Here is a 16,926-nt window from a genome sequence, read left to right on the forward strand (position 1 = left end):
GTCAACTGATGCTGGTCGTTTCTGGACGGACGTTTGTGGTGGCGGCTGTGGGTTTGCTATGGCCATTTCAGGTCGCTAAATTTTTATATATTCATTCTTCCTTTGCGTATATTATTATATTTACTCGTGAAGCTTTTGATCAGACACTGGGAAGCTGATCACATGGGGTGCAACTGATGATCTTGGTCAAAGCTACGTGACTTCAGGAAGACATGGGGTGTGTGTGTGTTTAATTTTTCGTCTATTCATCGTACGTGTTTCATATGAAAGAAGCTAATGTGCTGTTTTTTTAAGGAAACACCGGAACCTTTTCCGCTTCCGAATGAAGTTTCAGTGGTGAAAGCTGCAGCAGGTTGGGCACATTGTGTCTGTGTAACAGGTACTGCCAATACTTTTTCCTTTTTATAGAACTGGAAACAAATTTTTTATATTTTTTTGTGTATATACAGTGGCTGGAGAGGTGTATACATGGGGATGGAAAGAGTGTGTGCCGTTTGGAACAGTTGTTGGAGACCCATACACAGATCAAGATCCAGAAACAGACTTACTTGATCAAGGTAGGTAATATTAATCATTGCAGTCATTGGCCTATGGTAACTGTTGACTTGTTGAGTTCACTAACTATGATATTAAGTGAGCCCTCACTCAGAGGGATCAAGATCTACGGATGTAGTCGCCACGCATGAAGGTACAAAAAGGCGACGTGTGACTAGACATGCAGGTGAAAGCTCGTCGTCAGGTGACGAATCTCTCACAGCTTTGCCATGTTTGGTAGCTTTCATGAATCCAGGGGTTAAGATAACCACCGTTGCGGCTGGTGGGCGACACACATTGGCATTATCAGGTCCCCTCAACTTATAACTTAACTTTGTATAGTAGTTAATATATATATTCTTAGTGTATTGCGGCTTGTGTGAGTAGATATGGGCCAGGTGTGGGGTTGGGGATATGGAGGTGAGGGGCAGCTAGGTTTGGGGTCCCGCATTCGAATGGCATCTTCGCCACGTCCTATACCTTGCATCGGCACATCACCACTAAGAACCATCCCTGGAAATTATATTAGAGGAATTGCTTGCGGAGGAAGACACAGTGCCGTGATTACGGGTACGCTTTTGTATTCATAGTATCCCTTGCATCTTGTACTAGTTTAGTAGATTGTGATGAAAGTGATAGTGTGCTTTTTTATTTCATGTGTATGTTATTCTACAGATGCTGGGGCATTAGTGACTTTTGGCTGGGGCCTCTATGGACAGGTGACAATTCTTTGCTTTGAAAGAGTTTCATATACCACATGTTTTTTTATGGAGTATGATATGATGATATGTGCTTATGACAGCCATATGTTTCTTAGTTCTCCTGAACTGGTGGGGATTATGTCCTGATAACAATTTTTTTAATTATTAGAAATGGAGAAAAAGCAGACTGATCAAGTCTGAATGTTCAAGATGAAGTTCTATGTGAAAGGCGATAAATGTTTTTTTTTTTTTTTTACAAAAATTATATCTTTATATGTTCTTCAGTTTCCCTTTATGTCACAGGTCATTTGGTGGTTGCATATCCGGATTCTAAAGTGTGATTTTCTTGTGATATAGTGTGGGCAAGGAAGTGCTGATGATGAGCTAAGCCCTACATGTGTATCATCGTTGCTGGGCATCCGCATAGATGGCGTTGCTGCTGGTCTTTGGCATACAATTTGCATTTCAAGTGATGGTGCTGTGTATGCCTTTGGCGGGAATCAGTTTGGCCAATTGGGTACCGGAACCGATCATGCTGAGGTCCTTAATTCACTCGTGTTTTCTTCTTATTATTATTCTTAATCTTCGTGTTGTATACTTGCTAATGTGCGGTTTGTTGTCAGACCTTGCCACGGCTTTTAGATGATCCTAGTCTTGAAAATGAACACGCAAGAGTGGTATCGTGTGGGGCTCGACACAGTGCTATTGTTACAGGTATGTAATTCATTAGAGAAATGTCGAATGGTTTAAAATACTAATTCTTTTTTTCATTGGATTTGTGAAGACGAGAAGGTGTTCTGCTGGGGATGGAACAAGTATGGTCAGGTACACATCGCTCACTTAACCGGAGTTAATTTATTAATCCATGGTATATTGTGTCATGATAACAAGTCTTGACTACTTGCAGCTCGGTTTGGGGGATGTCGTAGACCGCAACGTTCCATCTCAAGTTGAACTAGATGGCTATGTACCAAGAGCCGTTGCGTGTGGCTGGTGGCACACACTTGTTCTTGCTGACTCACTTACCTGAAGAGTTCCGTTCCCTCTTGGGTGCTTTCAGACAGCCATAATAAGTTTTGTTGGGTCAGCGGTTGCTCTTTCACTAAGTATCTGCACAAGTACATAAAATAATATGCTTGCATGTAGAAGCATATGTATGCATGTGATCATTGTTAGCATAATAAGTTTTTGGGCTCAAAATCTATTGGGCTTTCACTTAGCCTGTTTAACTAGATTAGCCTAGATAGTTTTTGGGCTCATAATCTATTGGGCTTTCACCTCTACCTATTTATTGTGTTGCTTTCCTTTGTTTATGCAACTGCTTTTCTCTAATAATAAACTCTAGCAGTATTTATTGTGTGTGTGTGTTTTTTTTTTTTTTTTGTATTGGTTCCTGTTGTTATGGGATCTTAACTTATTGAGATTTCCAATTATAAACTTCCATCCCAAAAAGGAAATCATTAGATTTCTATGGACCTGTGTCCATTGTATTTGTAATAACCACTTTCGGTATGTGGGAGAGACAAGAATGCGTGCACCAAAAACGATTGTTAGGTAAACAATAAGGTGCATTGTACGTTTGTGACGTACAACTTGATCAACAACCTGTGTGCATATGGGTTGGCGAACCACCATCCTACAAATGCTGGACTGGTCCAGACTTTAGTTCTTCTAATTAACCTCCATTCAAAATGAAAATTAACTTGGCTGTAAGAATGTTGGTACTTATGGTGATCTTGCTGGTGCATGCCACTTGTACCAAGGCTATACGCTGCCCGAACTGTGGGACCACTCCCGTCTCATATCCACTCAGTACGGAACCCACATGCGGCCACCAGTCATACAAGATTAGGTGCGACAGTGGTGTGTTAAAGTTCGATACACTCAATAACACCTATTCGATCAAATCAATCTTTCCAAAAAATCAGACTCTTGTGATCCATCAACCGCGTCTCTTACCAAACACCTGCGTTACAGCTGATCATACAACCTACAGCATCCAGCTGAACGCCTCTTTGCAATTCACATTCTCTCGTATCAATTGTACTGATCATTCCATTGAGTTGACGTGGGTGTCACCGCCCGAGCCACCTTGTAAAACAGATGCGTGTTGTGATTCAACCGCCACTTGTAAGGCTGCTAGCGATGGAGCACTAAGGTGCTTCTGTAAGCCTAGATTCCACTGGGATGCAATTGCCGGCCAGTGCGCTTCAGGTAACGATTAATGCATAGTGAAACGAATTACCCTTTCAAAGAAATTTGTTATTAATGATTCAGTTTATTGCAGATTACACAAGAATCAAACCAAGAAGAATCATACTTTTGGCGGCTACAATGTGCAGTGGTGTGATATTGATTCTTTCAGTTGTATTCGCGACAACGATGCTCATTCGCCATCACAGAATCAAAGCAGAAGAAAAACAACTTGCTATTGAGCGTGAAAAGGTGGTAGCTTCAAGTGATGGCGGAAAGTCTGCCAGGATCTTCACCACTAAAGAGATCAAAAGGGCAACAAACAACTTCTCATCAAGCGGTCTTCTCGGCGTTGGAGGTTTTGGTGAGGTGTATAAAGGTGTGTTGGATTGCGGCACGACGGTGGCTGTTAAATGCGCAAAGGTTGGGAACACCAAAGGCATTGATCAAGTCCTAAACGAGGTCCGAATCCTCGGGCAAGTCAACCACAAGAACCTTGTACACCTTATAGGTTGTTGCATAGAAAAACAACCGTTGTTGGTGTACGAGTTTATTCCAAACGGAAGCCTTTTTTATCACTTGCATGATAAAAAAGAACAACCGTTGTTAACATGGAGTCAACGACTAAGTATTGCTCATGACACAGCCCAAGGGCTCGCATACCTACATTTCTCTGCATCTCGCCCCATCTACCATCGTGACGTGAAGTCCAGCAATATTTTACTTGACCATAAGATGAAAGCAAAGGTAGCCGATTTTGGTTTGTCGAGACTAGCTCATACGGATTTAACCCATGTGACGACTTGTGCTCAAGGTACATTAGGGTACCTAGATCCCGATTATTATTGGAACTATCAGTTGACAGATAAGAGTGATGTGTATAGTTTTGGAGTACTGTTGTTGGAAATACTGACGTGTCAAAAAGCTATAGACTTTGGTAGACCGACTGACGATGTAAACTTGGTTGCCTATGTCAAGCGAATGGCGAATGAGGAAAGATTGATGGATGTTATTGACCCGATGCTTAAGACACACGCGACTTCCTTAGACATTGATTCTATGAAAGCATTTGGGTTCCTTGCAATGATTTGCTTGGAGGAACGAAGAGAAAACCGACCAACTATGAAGGAAGTATCCGAAGAGATCGAGTATATCATGGGTGTCGTAGATCATCGTCGGGATAGCTCAGTCTCATAAAGTGTCCACTGTTATCACGATCTGTACGTCATAGCATTAAGAGTTGTATGTAACCAAATATAAGGGGACTAGGGGTGGTTCACTAGTGATAGAATTTATCACTTACAAGCACCAATCAAGTTTTGCCATGTCATTGACCATTTTTCCATCACTCACAACCATTTTTACTAGGGGTGGTCATCACTCACCACCACACCCAACAATTTCCCCCCAACCAACAAATACCCTCACAAACCAAAATCATAACGCGTGAAGGAAATAACGGAAAATGGATTTCGTTATGATATAACGCGTTGAAGTATGGACCGGCGGTGGGATTTTATCAACTTCCACGCGTTATTTTTTGTTCCGTTATGCTATCACGGGACCAGCCCGTGTCCCCTAAGCATGTTTTGTTTTCCAGAAAATATGAACATTTCCCTTTGACGTTTGACAATAAATATCATTAAAAATTGTTGAGGAGTTGAATACTTGAAAAGTTGAATGTGATTTCTGACCAATAAAACCTTATTAAAGGCAATTAACCACCATGAAATCTTATTAAGAAGCCAATAGTACTATCATATTTTGTTTTGTTTACTATTCTAGAAGAAATCACAACATTAGGGATGAGCAAATAGTACCCGGTACTGGTACTGAATTTACCGAACCGGGTACATTTTCGGTACCGGTTTTTACCCTCAAATACTGATACCGGTACCTATTTTTGGGAATTTTCGATATCAGTACTTTCGGTTCCGGTAGTGATTCAATACCGGTCGATACCAAGCTCATCCCTCTATAACATTATCCGCTGACATTTTACAATAAATTTCAACAGAAGTAGTTGAGCAGATAGATGCCAAAGCTATCTTTGTCGCGTAGATAGTCAAAGTCAACGCCATATAATAATGCAAAAAGTCAACAAAACGACAACAAACAGACTATAAATCAAGATATATATCCCATACCTTCTTTAAAACCAAAATGCTTTCAAAGATGGCGGCCAGATCCATCTTCGCTAACATGCTCATGGTGGCGCTGATGTTAACATGCGCCGGTCTCGCCTCTTCCGCCACCCGCTGCCCCGACTGCGGCCCCACTCAAGTCCCATACCCACTCAGCACCGGACCCGGTTGTGGCGACCAGTCATACAAAATCCGTTGCGATGCATCAACAAGCACCCTATTATTCGACACACTCAACAACACCTACCCAATCACCTCAATCTCTCAAACCACACAACGGTTCGTTATCCGACCATCAAGCTTCATAAACAACAACAACACCTGCGTCACAGCAGATATTTCCTCCCACGGTGTACAGCTGGACCCCAGCTTACCATTCAACATCACAAGCAGCAACACTATTTTGTACCTTAACTGCTCCGAATCGCTTTTAAGGTCGCCGTTGAACTGTAGTTCAACGAGTCTTTGTCACTCTTATATTAATAATTCGGTTGATGCTTCAGCTTGTGGGAGAGCCCCGATTTGTTGTACGTTTCGGACGGGTGGGTCGACAACGACGTATTCGATCCGGGTGAGGGATGGTGGGTGTCAGGCGTATAGGAGTTTTGTGGGTTTGGATTATTCGTTGCCGGTGAGTAGGTGGCCTGCTCCTGGTGTGGAGATTCAGTGGGTGTCACCGCCTGAGCCGTTGTGTAGTACACAAACGGATTGTGATGATAGGTCTAGTTGTGTGCCGTCTGGTACCGGTGGTGTTAGTAGGTGTATGTGTAATTCTGGACTTCATTGGGATGGTGTGGCTGGAGTTTGTGCCTTAGGTAATTTTTTTATTTGAAAAGAATTATTTGCATTTTTATCATCTTTCATTAAAAAAATTAACTACAACATGGCTCGTAATTTATTTGACAGATGATACTTGTGAGAACAGAGGAGATTGCAGCGACTCAAAACGGACTGCACTTATTGCAGGTATCATAACATCTCGCTTTTGGTTAAGCATTCTTTCAAGTGACCTGCTATCGCTTACGGGTCAAAGGAGTCAAGTAGCTCTAGTGAGCTGCCTGAAAGCTCGAATCAAACTGAGTTTTAACGAGCGTGAGCTAATAATAAGTTTGTTTAATAAATGGGTTAAGCTCGAGCTTCACTTGTTAAGCTCAAGTCAGCTTATGATCCTATTGGAGCTTGTTAATTTTATATACTTTATTTAATATAGTAAATATATGCTTATAGTATAATAATATATAAAATTATGATTAAAATAATTAAATTAATATGTATTATGTTACTTGTAAAATTATAATTAATAAATATTAAACGAGTTGAACTCGAGTTTGAAATCTACTAACAAGCCGAGCTCGAGCTATAGAAATAGAGCTTAAGCTCGGGTCGAGTCGAGATTAAGCTCTAGCTCTCACAAATTAAATGAGCTCAAGTTCAGACTTGATTCGGTTATAGCGAAGTGACTTATGAACAATGGTGCAGCATAGTGGGGGCGGGAGGGGGCGACCGACCTTCCGAACTTTTTGCTATGTAGTGAAGAGTATGTAGTTTTCGTATAGAAATTTTTTGGTATATACATTTTTGATCCCTGGTTTTATAGAAATTTTGGGCATATACGTTCTCGACCCTTCGGTCGAAATCTCAAGCTTTGCCACTTTCAATGAGAAACCTCACTGTCAATTAATTAATGTATTTTGAGGAGAAACTAATGAATATTCTTGTATTATATCATGTAAAGACGAACAATCTATTTCTTGGTCAAAGCCGTGTTTTAAAGTCAAAATTAGACCAAAGTCCAAATTTATGATGACTAAGCTTTATATCCGCCAATCAAATCAAATATATGTATGTTTTATTTTAGGTAGTAATCAAATTAGTTGCCAAATGCCATGTAAACAGTGGCGAAGTATAGAAGGGGCGGGGAGGGGCGCCCCACACCCCCCCCCCCCCCCCCCCCCCCCCCCGCGTTCACGAACTTTTCGCTCAGTAGTGTTATATATGTAGTTTTCGTATAGAAATTTTTGGTTATATACGTTTTCGACCCTCCGGTTCTATACAAATTTTTTGGTATATACGGTTTCGACCCCTCGTCATTCGGGTCAAGCTTCGACACTGCATGTAAAAGTCATATTTTGTTTCGAATGATTGCATAAAAACATTTTTTTGTTTATTTTCAGTGAATAATATTTCACTATTTTGTTCATAGATAATGTTGATCAAGTAATTAGTAACGCTATAAATTTAACGTGTAGCATTTCGTTGACTTTTGAATGATCAGGTTTGACCTCCGGCCTGGGATCAGCACTAGTGGCAGCTATAATCGGATTCTTACTCTACAAACGTCACCGTCGCCACAAAGAAGCACTAGCACGGCTTGCTCGTGAGCGCGAAGAGATCCTAAACGCCGGTTCTGGAAAAACCGCTAAAGTCTTCACCGGGAAAGAAATAAAAAAGGCAACAGCCAACTTCTCAAAAGACCGGCTCCTAGGCTCGGGAGGATACGGCGAAGTATACAAAGGCATTCTAGAAGATTCCACAGTTGTGGCCGTCAAATGTGCAAAGGTCGGGAACACAAAAGGCACCGATCAGGTCCTCAACGAGGTCCGGATCCTCTGTCAAGTTAACCACAGGGGTCTGGTTCGCCTTCTGGGCTGCTGTGTTGAGCTCGATCAGCCATTGCTGGTTTACGAGTACATTCCAAATGGAACACTGCTGGACCACCTAAAAGGTCAACACAGTGGCATGTTGACTTGGACCCACCGGCTAAACATTGCTCGTGATACGGCAGAGGGGCTAGCATACCTTCATTTCTCCGCAGTTCCACCAATCTACCACCGTGACGTCAAGTCTAGCAACATCTTACTAGACGAGAAACTGAACGCAAAGGTCGCGGATTTTGGGTTGTCAAGGCTGGCCGAAGCGGATTTAAGTCACGTGACAACATGTGCTCAAGGGACGTTAGGGTATTTGGATCCTGAATATTATAGAAACTATCAGCTGACGGATAAAAGTGATGTCTACAGCTTTGGAGTCGTGTTGTTGGAGTTATTAACATCCCAGAAAGCAATTGATTTTAATAGAGCACCGGATGATGTGAACTTGGCAATTTATGTGAAACGGGTTGTTGAAGAGGAAAGGTTGTTAGATGCGGTTGACCCGAACCTGAAGAAGGGTGCTAGCAAGTTGGAGTTGGAGACGATGAAAGCATTGGGGTTTCTCGCGGTAGGGTGCTTGGAGGAACGTCGACAAAATAGGCCTTCGATGAAAGAGGTGACTGAGGAGATCGAGTATATCCTTAGCATTGCGACAAGTAAATCTGAAGATTAAAATGCATCAATTAGGCAACTCATAAATGTTTTTCTTTGTAGAAATATATTAAAAAGACTGGAAATAAGTATATTAGTGTACAATAAGTTTCATTTGTTTGGTGCATGTGTTGAGGTCATGACTAATAGTACATCTTTTTGTTCGTCAAAAGTTGGTAACGGACACACTCACATTTGTCATACAAGAAATTGTGGTTGCCAAAGTAAAACTGCATGCTATGAATAAACCACAACTTTTATTATTATAAGATATAATTAAAATTCCTTTTGTACAAAATATAAACTTATATGAATTTTAAGTTTATAATAACCTTCGAAGCTAAAGGGTTGTTTGTTTAGCTCTTAATGGGGTTCTTAATGGTTTAGACCTCTTAATGGTTGAACACTTAATGATTCAGACTGTTTGTTTCGCGAGCAGATGTCTGAATGGTTCAGACATTTGCCTCTGAATGATTAAGCATTATATTGAGTCTGAATGGTTAAGACCTCTAATCTGAATTGGTTAGACATTTGTCTCTGAACAGGTTAAGCATTATACTGGCTCTTAATGGTTCAGACATCTTACTGATTCAGCACTTAATGGTTCAGACCTCTTACTGGTTCAAAACTTAATCGAAGTTGTCAAACAACCCCTGAGTGGTTAACAAGACGACTAGACCATCTCTTAGATACCACAAATGACAAAACCAGAGAGAGGTCCATGGACTCCATAGTCCATACTAGTAACTTATTACCCAATTTCGTGGTTTAGGGACCAGTACTTACACTTTTATATGCTTTTAGAAGGCCCATTTTATACAATGGTCCATTGGATCCACATGGTAGTTATATAAACAAATAAATCTACTACAAAAAATAAAAAGTAGAAAACAATAAATATGACTAGGTTTGTTTACAATTCGGTTTTGACGTTTTTTAAGTTAAACCATAAGCCAAACCGTCAATAACATGATTTGGTTATCAAAAACCAAAACTGAGACGTAATTTAAAACCAAACCGTAACTAACGCTTTGGTTTCATAATTTGGGCTTTAGGCCCTCATATAAAATGCATACAACAAAAGGTAAAAAGTAAAATAAAAGCTATCCGAAAATACATACTGCAACCACAAGTTACTCAAAAACAGAGATTGCAAACTCATAAAACTTAACAGAAAGTCGAAGTAGACTAAGAAGAAAAACTTAAACAAGAGAAATAACTAGATCATGTAAGTTTAGACCAAAAATAATAATGAGAGATGGGCAAACTTTAAACGTATGAACTCACGTTTTAATTGAACTTTCAAATAAAAAGCAGGCAATTTTTTAGTTCACATGAAAGAACTTATAAAAATAAAACTCGTGAATTATGATATAAACACCAAACCATTTCTTTCACTCCTATGTAACAAAGGCGGACCCAGAAATTTTTTCATGGGGGTGCGGAAAATTTTTAAAAATTTTAGGCCCCAAGGTATATAAGTAAAAAAAATTGGTTCGTATCGGGTCGGGTCAGATCATGTAAAATATAATTCAATCGGCTTGCGATCATAAGGATCCGAAGGAAGAGTATCCACATCAACGAATTCGGAAGATGTATCAACTTTTCTCTTGAGAAATCATGTCATAATGTCCCTACTCATGGTTCCTATCGGCTATCACAAACAAATTGATCTATAAGTTCATGGCTCCATAAGATGTTACATAATGTATCAAGTATTCAAGCCCTAGAAATTAAAATGTAAATCACACTATAAAACATCTAATCATCATATACACCATGAAAAAAAACATCAGGTCTGGTCTGATCGTATATAACCCACCAAAAAGACAAAATATCATCATCACTAACAAAATATACATATATAACCCACCACAAAATAACATATCGAAGCACACATGTCTCCTGCCATCAAAAATTCACTTCCAGTGGCTACCGGTTCCGTCCCACCCCACCAAAAATCAACCAAAAATCATCAAAAAATCAACTAAAAATCATCAAAAATAACAAAGAAACTTACCCGTGTTGGATCGGCGGTGGTATAATGGCTGATTACGGAGGTATGTGGCTGCTGTTGTGGCTGATGTTACGATCGCTGGTGTCACACCCCGATCTCCACGTGTCACCGGTGGGCCCGGTGTGGGGTACAGTGACGTGGTTGGCATCGTCATAGACAAACAACACAATATAATAATGCACAGCGGAAGCAGAAATAGATTCATTTCAACTTTAATTAAAATGTAATAATAAATATCACAGTAGTTGAAACGGATCCACAGGCGGATCAAATAAAAATAAGATAAAATTGTTCAACAGTTTATTTGTCGTCCGAGCTTGCGAGACTATAGTGGACGCCCTTAGGAAACAGCCAGCCTAGTTCGTTTAGTACCTGCACTTAACCTTTTGGGAAAAATACGTCAGTTTACACTGGTAAATACAAATCAACCGACTCATTTTGAAAATGATTGAAAATTGATTTAAATGCACAAGGCATAAATATTTTTATTAACTTGGGATAATTATACAATATAAACTTGTGAACGAATTACATGCTACTCGTACATTTGGTGGCCCGGGATCTGCTGTCCGGGCTAAAGATTAAATGACACACCACATTAAAGAGTTATACACGTCGGGTGTACGCCTACACCCCGTGCTCTGGTCGTGGCCATCTCGTAAGATAATGCCAAGGATATCCGGGACACGGTCAATAACCCCCCAAACCCTTAAAGTAAAACAAGACTGTTTAAACGAGTCGCACAAACTATTCAAGACTGGACACCCAAGGGCGCAGGATTTGTGCGCTCGATCAAGCGGTATTCTATATACCGTACCCCAAGCCCGTATAGGGAAAATAAGTCAAAATGTATTTACCTGAGCAAGTATGAATCACAATTGGTAAGTGTAGGTAGCTTTTACTGGGCCTCCTAATCTGGAACAAAGGTTTATAATAACCTATTAGATTTCTAACGGGTCTTTTATTTAAGCTTTAGCTTAGACCGGTTAGTTTTAAGGACGATACGGTACAAGCGCACGATTAAGCGAAATACCGGATAGAATGTGATTTAGACCCGACAAGTTTGAATACTTGTATAATATGGGTATACTAAATACATTCTGGATTTTGGGATAAAAATGATAACGTTTGACCCGTTTCGGTCAATTTACGCAAACTAGTTACGTAAACCGAACCGAACGCTAAAAGGGCGTTACGGGTAGCCAAAAGAGTCAAATGCAAGTTCCCTGAAATAATATGCTTTAAATATGATATAATATCAGTAAGTCATGTTCTATTATGCCCCGAATGATTTTAAACTCAATTTACACCTCATAAGGGCATTTTGGTCATTTAAAAGATTATAAAAGAGTCAAATTGGAAATCTGAGTTATGGGTCTGATTTATACAGTAAATATACTTCATTTGATATATTATAACAGTAGAGTATGACCCGTATACAAAACTTATCATTTAAAATCAAACTATGCACCGTAGGGGTATTTTAGTAATTTCACAAGGGCTAAAAATGTCAAAACTGGAAATCTGAGATCAAAATCTTATACTTACTGTTATTATATGAAAATATGCTAAATACATCAGTAGGTATGAGTCTTATATGTTTAAAATGAGTATAACGCTTACTATGCGTTAAAAATGCTAAAAATGCGATTTAGAGCCGTTTCCGGGTTTTTAAAAGAAAGCTGAGATTTTTATAATTCCAGAATGCTCAAAATAATTTATTTAGAATATAAAATCAGTAGAAAAAGATTTGGGGTTAAAAGAATGTATAAAAACGAAGTCACAAGGAGCGAGGCATAGCAAAAGAGTTCACAGAAAGTTTGTACCGTAACTTACGTTACAGCAGCGTAGCCTACGGTTGAAAACAAAGTCAATCACATCCCATCATCATCCAACATCCTTTGACATCATCAAGAGACATCATCATCATGGTCATACGATGTTTTTAGGGAGGAGATTTATAGTTGGCGGCTGTATTAAGGGAGGCATCAACATCATCATTGTTGTTTGACTTCTAAACACTTGCATCAATATTGGGCCACTCATGGGCTGACATTATAATCACTTTTGGACCGTACATGTGAGTTAGTGAGGCAAGCAACACGTGGATACATATCATATTATACATCATCTAAAAAGAGGTAGAACATCACGTGACTATTGGCACGAAAATACACACAGCCGATTAGAATATCATGTGCACTTGAAGGTTGGTCAACAAACATCATCATAAAAGAATAACATCACATCACATGGACTTCTTTTTGGGCCGACAAAGGAGGCTGTTGGATCTTTGTGAGTGGGCCGCCACACAAAAGTGAGACACCATCTTGGATTGGGCCGCCACAGAGGGATCATCTTGGATTATTATTATTTTCGAGAGGCACAAGACACGAAGAAGGGAAAGGCGGTTGTACTCACGTGAGAGGAGAAAAAAAGTCAAAACATCATCTATCAACATCACATGCATACATTGAGTGGGCCGACATAATGGAAGCCCATGGAACTTATGTGGACAACAGTTGGATGACAATATTTGTGGGGGATTTTGGGTCAAGAACATTATCATTGGGCCGCACATAGACTTGAGAATCCTGGTGCACAAGAGGGTTTGGACTTTGGAAGATAATATCATTATCATTGACGGCAGAGAAGGGGAGGCAGCCGTGAGGGTTTCAACCATGGCCTACGAAGATCATCACTCAACCCAGATGAGCGGCTAGTCTTTGTATGGTTTCCTCCGGATGGAGGGTTTTTGTAAGTTAGACAATTCTATGTGTTTGCTACAATCGTTTTATCTTGGTGATCTAAGCATTCGATGCTTTTCACTTTGATTTGATTTGATTTGATTTATTGGTTGTAAACAATTGCATTTATTTAAACCTTAATTTCTAAGCATTCAGTTCCCGAGAGTTCTAGTAATTGGGATATATTTGACATGGGGTTAGGGTTTGTAAGTGTAATTGATAATCATTCGATAACCTCCGGTTATGTATTGACCGGAGTACTTAGTCGTTGGTTATCACAATTAGTTAATCAGGTTTAACACCTATGTCTATGTAGGTAACGATTAAACACATAGTTGAAGTTAACTGGAAAACCTGAAATCTGGAGGAACCATCTTCTCTCCTATTGATTTAAACTTCACATTTAGTTTGTAATTTTAGATAATCAATCAAATCCAACAATTGAGTTTTACTTTTTTTATAGTAGTTAATAAAAACTGAGCATTATACACTTTCCACAATCCTCCTCTGGTTCGATATCCGACTTACCATATCTACTGGTTTAGTTGGTTTTTGCATGTCACTAACGACAGACATCATAACTTATTAAATAATTAGTTTGTAATTGTTGATGGACCATATCACCCTTATTAACTAATTAGGTTTCCTCTCGGGTGCATATATAAGGAGACTTATGTAGAGGTTCTAAGGTTAGACACATAACCTAATTCTAATAACATCAAATCGGCCTCCCTCTTGTAACGCCCCAAAATCCGGATGTTTATATCTGCCATGTGTTCCTATATGACACGACATGAAATAAATAATTAGGCTATTTAACCTAGTTAAAGGGGTATGGTGAAAAAAAACTATTAAAAGATGAAAGTCATGCCATTTATGTTTCAATGGCAAACACAAGGGACTAAAGTGGGATAAGTTGAAGTTTATTAAATGAAAGATCACCATCACACACAAACACACACTTCGTGTGTGTTCAAGAACGTTCAGGAGCTCCAAGGAGCTCTAACCCTAACTCCATCTAATCCATCAAATTGAAAGGCTAATTGAAGCCCGAATTCACAACCGAACATGGAATAATGATCACCAACACGAGGGGATCATAAGGTATGTCTCAAAACTAAGATTGGTGATTATGTAGGAAGTGGGTTATGTTTTAATCCGTGAGTTAATATGAAATTGATGATGTATAAGGGTTAGAATCATCAAATAGAACATAGGTTATGTATGGTTTTTGTTAATTTGATGTTTAGAGGTGAAACCCATTAGTCATGGTGATGATAACGCCTTAATCACCATCTATGTCCAATTCTTGTTGAAAGATTGATGTATTATGTGGGTATGATGAATTGTTGTTAGATGAATTGAATAAAATGTAATGATAATATGTTTGATGTTTAATTGTAAATACTACATGATGATTAGTAGAAGGATTTGATGAACTATGTATGAATTTAGAAGATTGTGCATGAACTAGTTGTACATTATGCTTAAAAGGTGGTACGCACACAAATCGTATGATAAAACGTTTATAGTGTCATCCGTATGGTCGATTATGATGTTACGAGTATATGATGATAAGTCGATAGTTAAATATGGTTAATAGTGACTCTCGAAAGTCAACTAAGTATAAGAAACATGATTTGACTCGTTGTCGTAAAGGTAAGATTATAGGAAGTCGTATGGTACATGTTATAGCAATACGTGTTAAATGTAACGACATGATGAATTACATGAGTGCAAACGGATATGGATATGACTATATAAGTTATGTTTGTTAGAAATGACTAATGATATGATCGTTAACATGTACAAATGAGTATGCTAATAAGAGCGTGATTTCGATGAAATGGAAGTATAGGAATCACGTCGAGACGAGCTCAAGCACGAGGTGTTAATGGGCCAAGAGGAGGCAAGAGATCGGATACGAGCACGGACGCATAAGGTAAGTGATTTCCGTAATCACTTTTTAGTTGTTTATGTAAAGTTATGTGCGACTTAATTAAGTATGATAATTGAGGTCAAATAGGAATGAGTTGTATGAAATCGATGAAGTATTAAACGGATCTTAGCTTTGATCCGAGCAAGGTATGTGCGTAAGAATTGTAGTTAAGTGGTAGGATTGGTTAAGTATGCAATGAAGTCCTTAGTTGTAAAGGATGGAGCAATGTTGACAAAAACGCCCTCGATAGGTATATCGGGCAAACGACCTTAAATGTCTATTGGAAACAAGCTAATCGATTAGAGTAATGTTTTGGTCATGTGTGAAAGTGAAGAGTATGGTTTTGTATGTCATAGACCATTTAATGCGCAAATACCCATAACGGGTCAAAATAAGCTTTTGAGCGAAAATGGGTTAAGAAGATGCAAGGCATCCGAGAATTTAATCTCTTATGATAGTCGTCAATGAAATTATTAAGTTCATATGAAATTGGGGTCAAATAAACAGATTATGTTGATAAATGCACGAACGGGTCAAATAATTAGAAAATGATAATAAGCCGAAAGCGTGTAACATAGGAATTTCCTTAAATCGGATATGGGATTCCAAGTCCATATGATAGAATGTGAATTTACAAGCATGTAGGAAGAAACGGGAGGTTAAACGGATAAACGGTTTAAAAGTTAAGCAAGTTTTAGCGTTTTCGGATGACGAAACGGATCTGCAGCAAAATGGTAATTCTAGGGGCCGTCGCCGACGCCCCTATGGCCGCCGCCGACGCCCCGTGCATTATCTAAATTTGCCCGACGCCTTAAATTGCTGTTTACGCGAAGCTGACCGACGCAAGGTATCGCACGGTCGTGCGGTTGGACGCATGGTCGTGCGTTTCCGAGTAAACCACTACCAGTGCCCCCGACGTTGTAGGATCCGCACAGTCGTGCGGTTGGGACGCATGGCCGTGCGTCAGCTGCCAGTTCAACCGAATGTGTAGAATTCATCTGTAATCAGTCCCGTAACCTACAAGGAGTCCCGAATCGTATTCTAAACCCATTTTAGAGTGTCTATGGGATGCGGTGAGCGCGTACGCAAGTATAAAATGGAACGAAATAAGTATAATGGTATATGTAAGTTTAAGAGCGGTTTTACCTACATGATTTGTAAAGGGAATCCATAGGCAAACACGTCTAGGAATATATGTATGTGAGTAGGTATGTATGTATGTTGGTATGTTCAGATGTATGGGTGTATGTACGCGTGTAAGAATGTATGTATGCATGAATCGATATGTTAGAGTTTTAACGTTACTAATTATGCGTTTGAGGTTGGTATGTAATGCAGGAATGAGTACA

At 39.4% G+C, this 16,926-nt stretch overlaps 3 protein-coding genes across 3 annotated transcripts; all 3 read left to right on the plus strand.

The window, feature by feature from the left end:
• The first annotated feature begins 239 nt into the window (after window positions 1-239).
• Window positions 240-2,547, plus strand: LOC110883266 (ultraviolet-B receptor UVR8). The gene is made up of 9 exons (XM_035983494.1): window positions 240-379; window positions 450-557; window positions 650-844; window positions 922-1,104; window positions 1,210-1,253; window positions 1,593-1,775; window positions 1,859-1,949; window positions 2,020-2,060; window positions 2,143-2,547. The coding sequence occupies exons 1-9, from the start codon at window positions 277-279 to the stop codon at window positions 2,263-2,265; spliced, it is 1,071 nt and encodes a 356-aa protein (XP_035839387.1). The 5' UTR covers window positions 240-276; the 3' UTR covers window positions 2,266-2,547.
• A 379-nt stretch (window positions 2,548-2,926) lies between these two features.
• Window positions 2,927-4,629, plus strand: LOC118486600 (wall-associated receptor kinase-like 20). Its single transcript, XM_035983157.1, has 2 exons — window positions 2,927-3,449; window positions 3,523-4,629. Exons 1-2 carry the CDS (start codon window positions 2,927-2,929, stop codon window positions 4,623-4,625), a joined length of 1,626 nt encoding a protein of 541 aa, XP_035839050.1. The 3' UTR covers window positions 4,626-4,629.
• Window positions 4,630-5,594: 965 nt separating this feature from the next.
• Window positions 5,595-9,060, plus strand: LOC110883265 (wall-associated receptor kinase-like 20). The gene is made up of 3 exons (XM_022131067.2): window positions 5,595-6,387; window positions 6,479-6,538; window positions 7,848-9,060. The coding sequence occupies exons 1-3, from the start codon at window positions 5,604-5,606 to the stop codon at window positions 8,894-8,896; spliced, it is 1,893 nt and encodes a 630-aa protein (XP_021986759.2). The 5' UTR covers window positions 5,595-5,603; the 3' UTR covers window positions 8,897-9,060.
• The last annotated feature ends 7,866 nt before the right edge of the window (window positions 9,061-16,926 follow it).

This window comes from Helianthus annuus, chromosome 14, assembly GCF_002127325.2.
Source record: "Helianthus annuus cultivar XRQ/B chromosome 14, HanXRQr2.0-SUNRISE, whole genome shotgun sequence".
In the NCBI taxonomy this organism is placed as follows: Eukaryota; Viridiplantae; Streptophyta; class Magnoliopsida; order Asterales; family Asteraceae; genus Helianthus; species Helianthus annuus.

What these genes read in the sequence shown, in the direction of transcription:
- LOC118486600 (XM_035983157.1), top strand. Translation starts at nt 2,927, where the DNA reads ATGAAAATTAACTTGGCTGTAAGAATGTTGGTACTTATGGTGATCTTG. An exon ending in TGCCGGCCAGTGCGCTTCAG is followed by an intron (nt 3,450 to 3,522) that starts GTAACGATTAAT and finishes AGTTTATTGCAG; the next exon opens with ATTACACAAGAATCAAACCA.
- LOC110883265 (XM_022131067.2), top strand. Translation starts at nt 5,604, where the DNA reads ATGGCGGCCAGATCCATCTTCGCTAACATGCTCATGGTGGCGCTGATG. An exon ending in GGCTGGAGTTTGTGCCTTAG is followed by an intron (nt 6,388 to 6,478) that starts GTAATTTTTTTA and finishes TTTATTTGACAG; the next exon opens with ATGATACTTGTGAGAACAGA. An exon ending in ACGGACTGCACTTATTGCAG is followed by an intron (nt 6,539 to 7,847) that starts GTATCATAACAT and finishes TTGAATGATCAG; the next exon opens with GTTTGACCTCCGGCCTGGGA.
- LOC110883266 (XM_035983494.1), top strand. Translation starts at nt 277, where the DNA reads ATGTGCTGTTTTTTTAAGGAAACACCGGAACCTTTTCCGCTTCCGAAT. An exon ending in CCGGAACCGATCATGCTGAG is followed by an intron (nt 1,776 to 1,858) that starts GTCCTTAATTCA and finishes GTTTGTTGTCAG; the next exon opens with ACCTTGCCACGGCTTTTAGA. An exon ending in ACACAGTGCTATTGTTACAG is followed by an intron (nt 1,950 to 2,019) that starts GTATGTAATTCA and finishes GGATTTGTGAAG; the next exon opens with ACGAGAAGGTGTTCTGCTGG.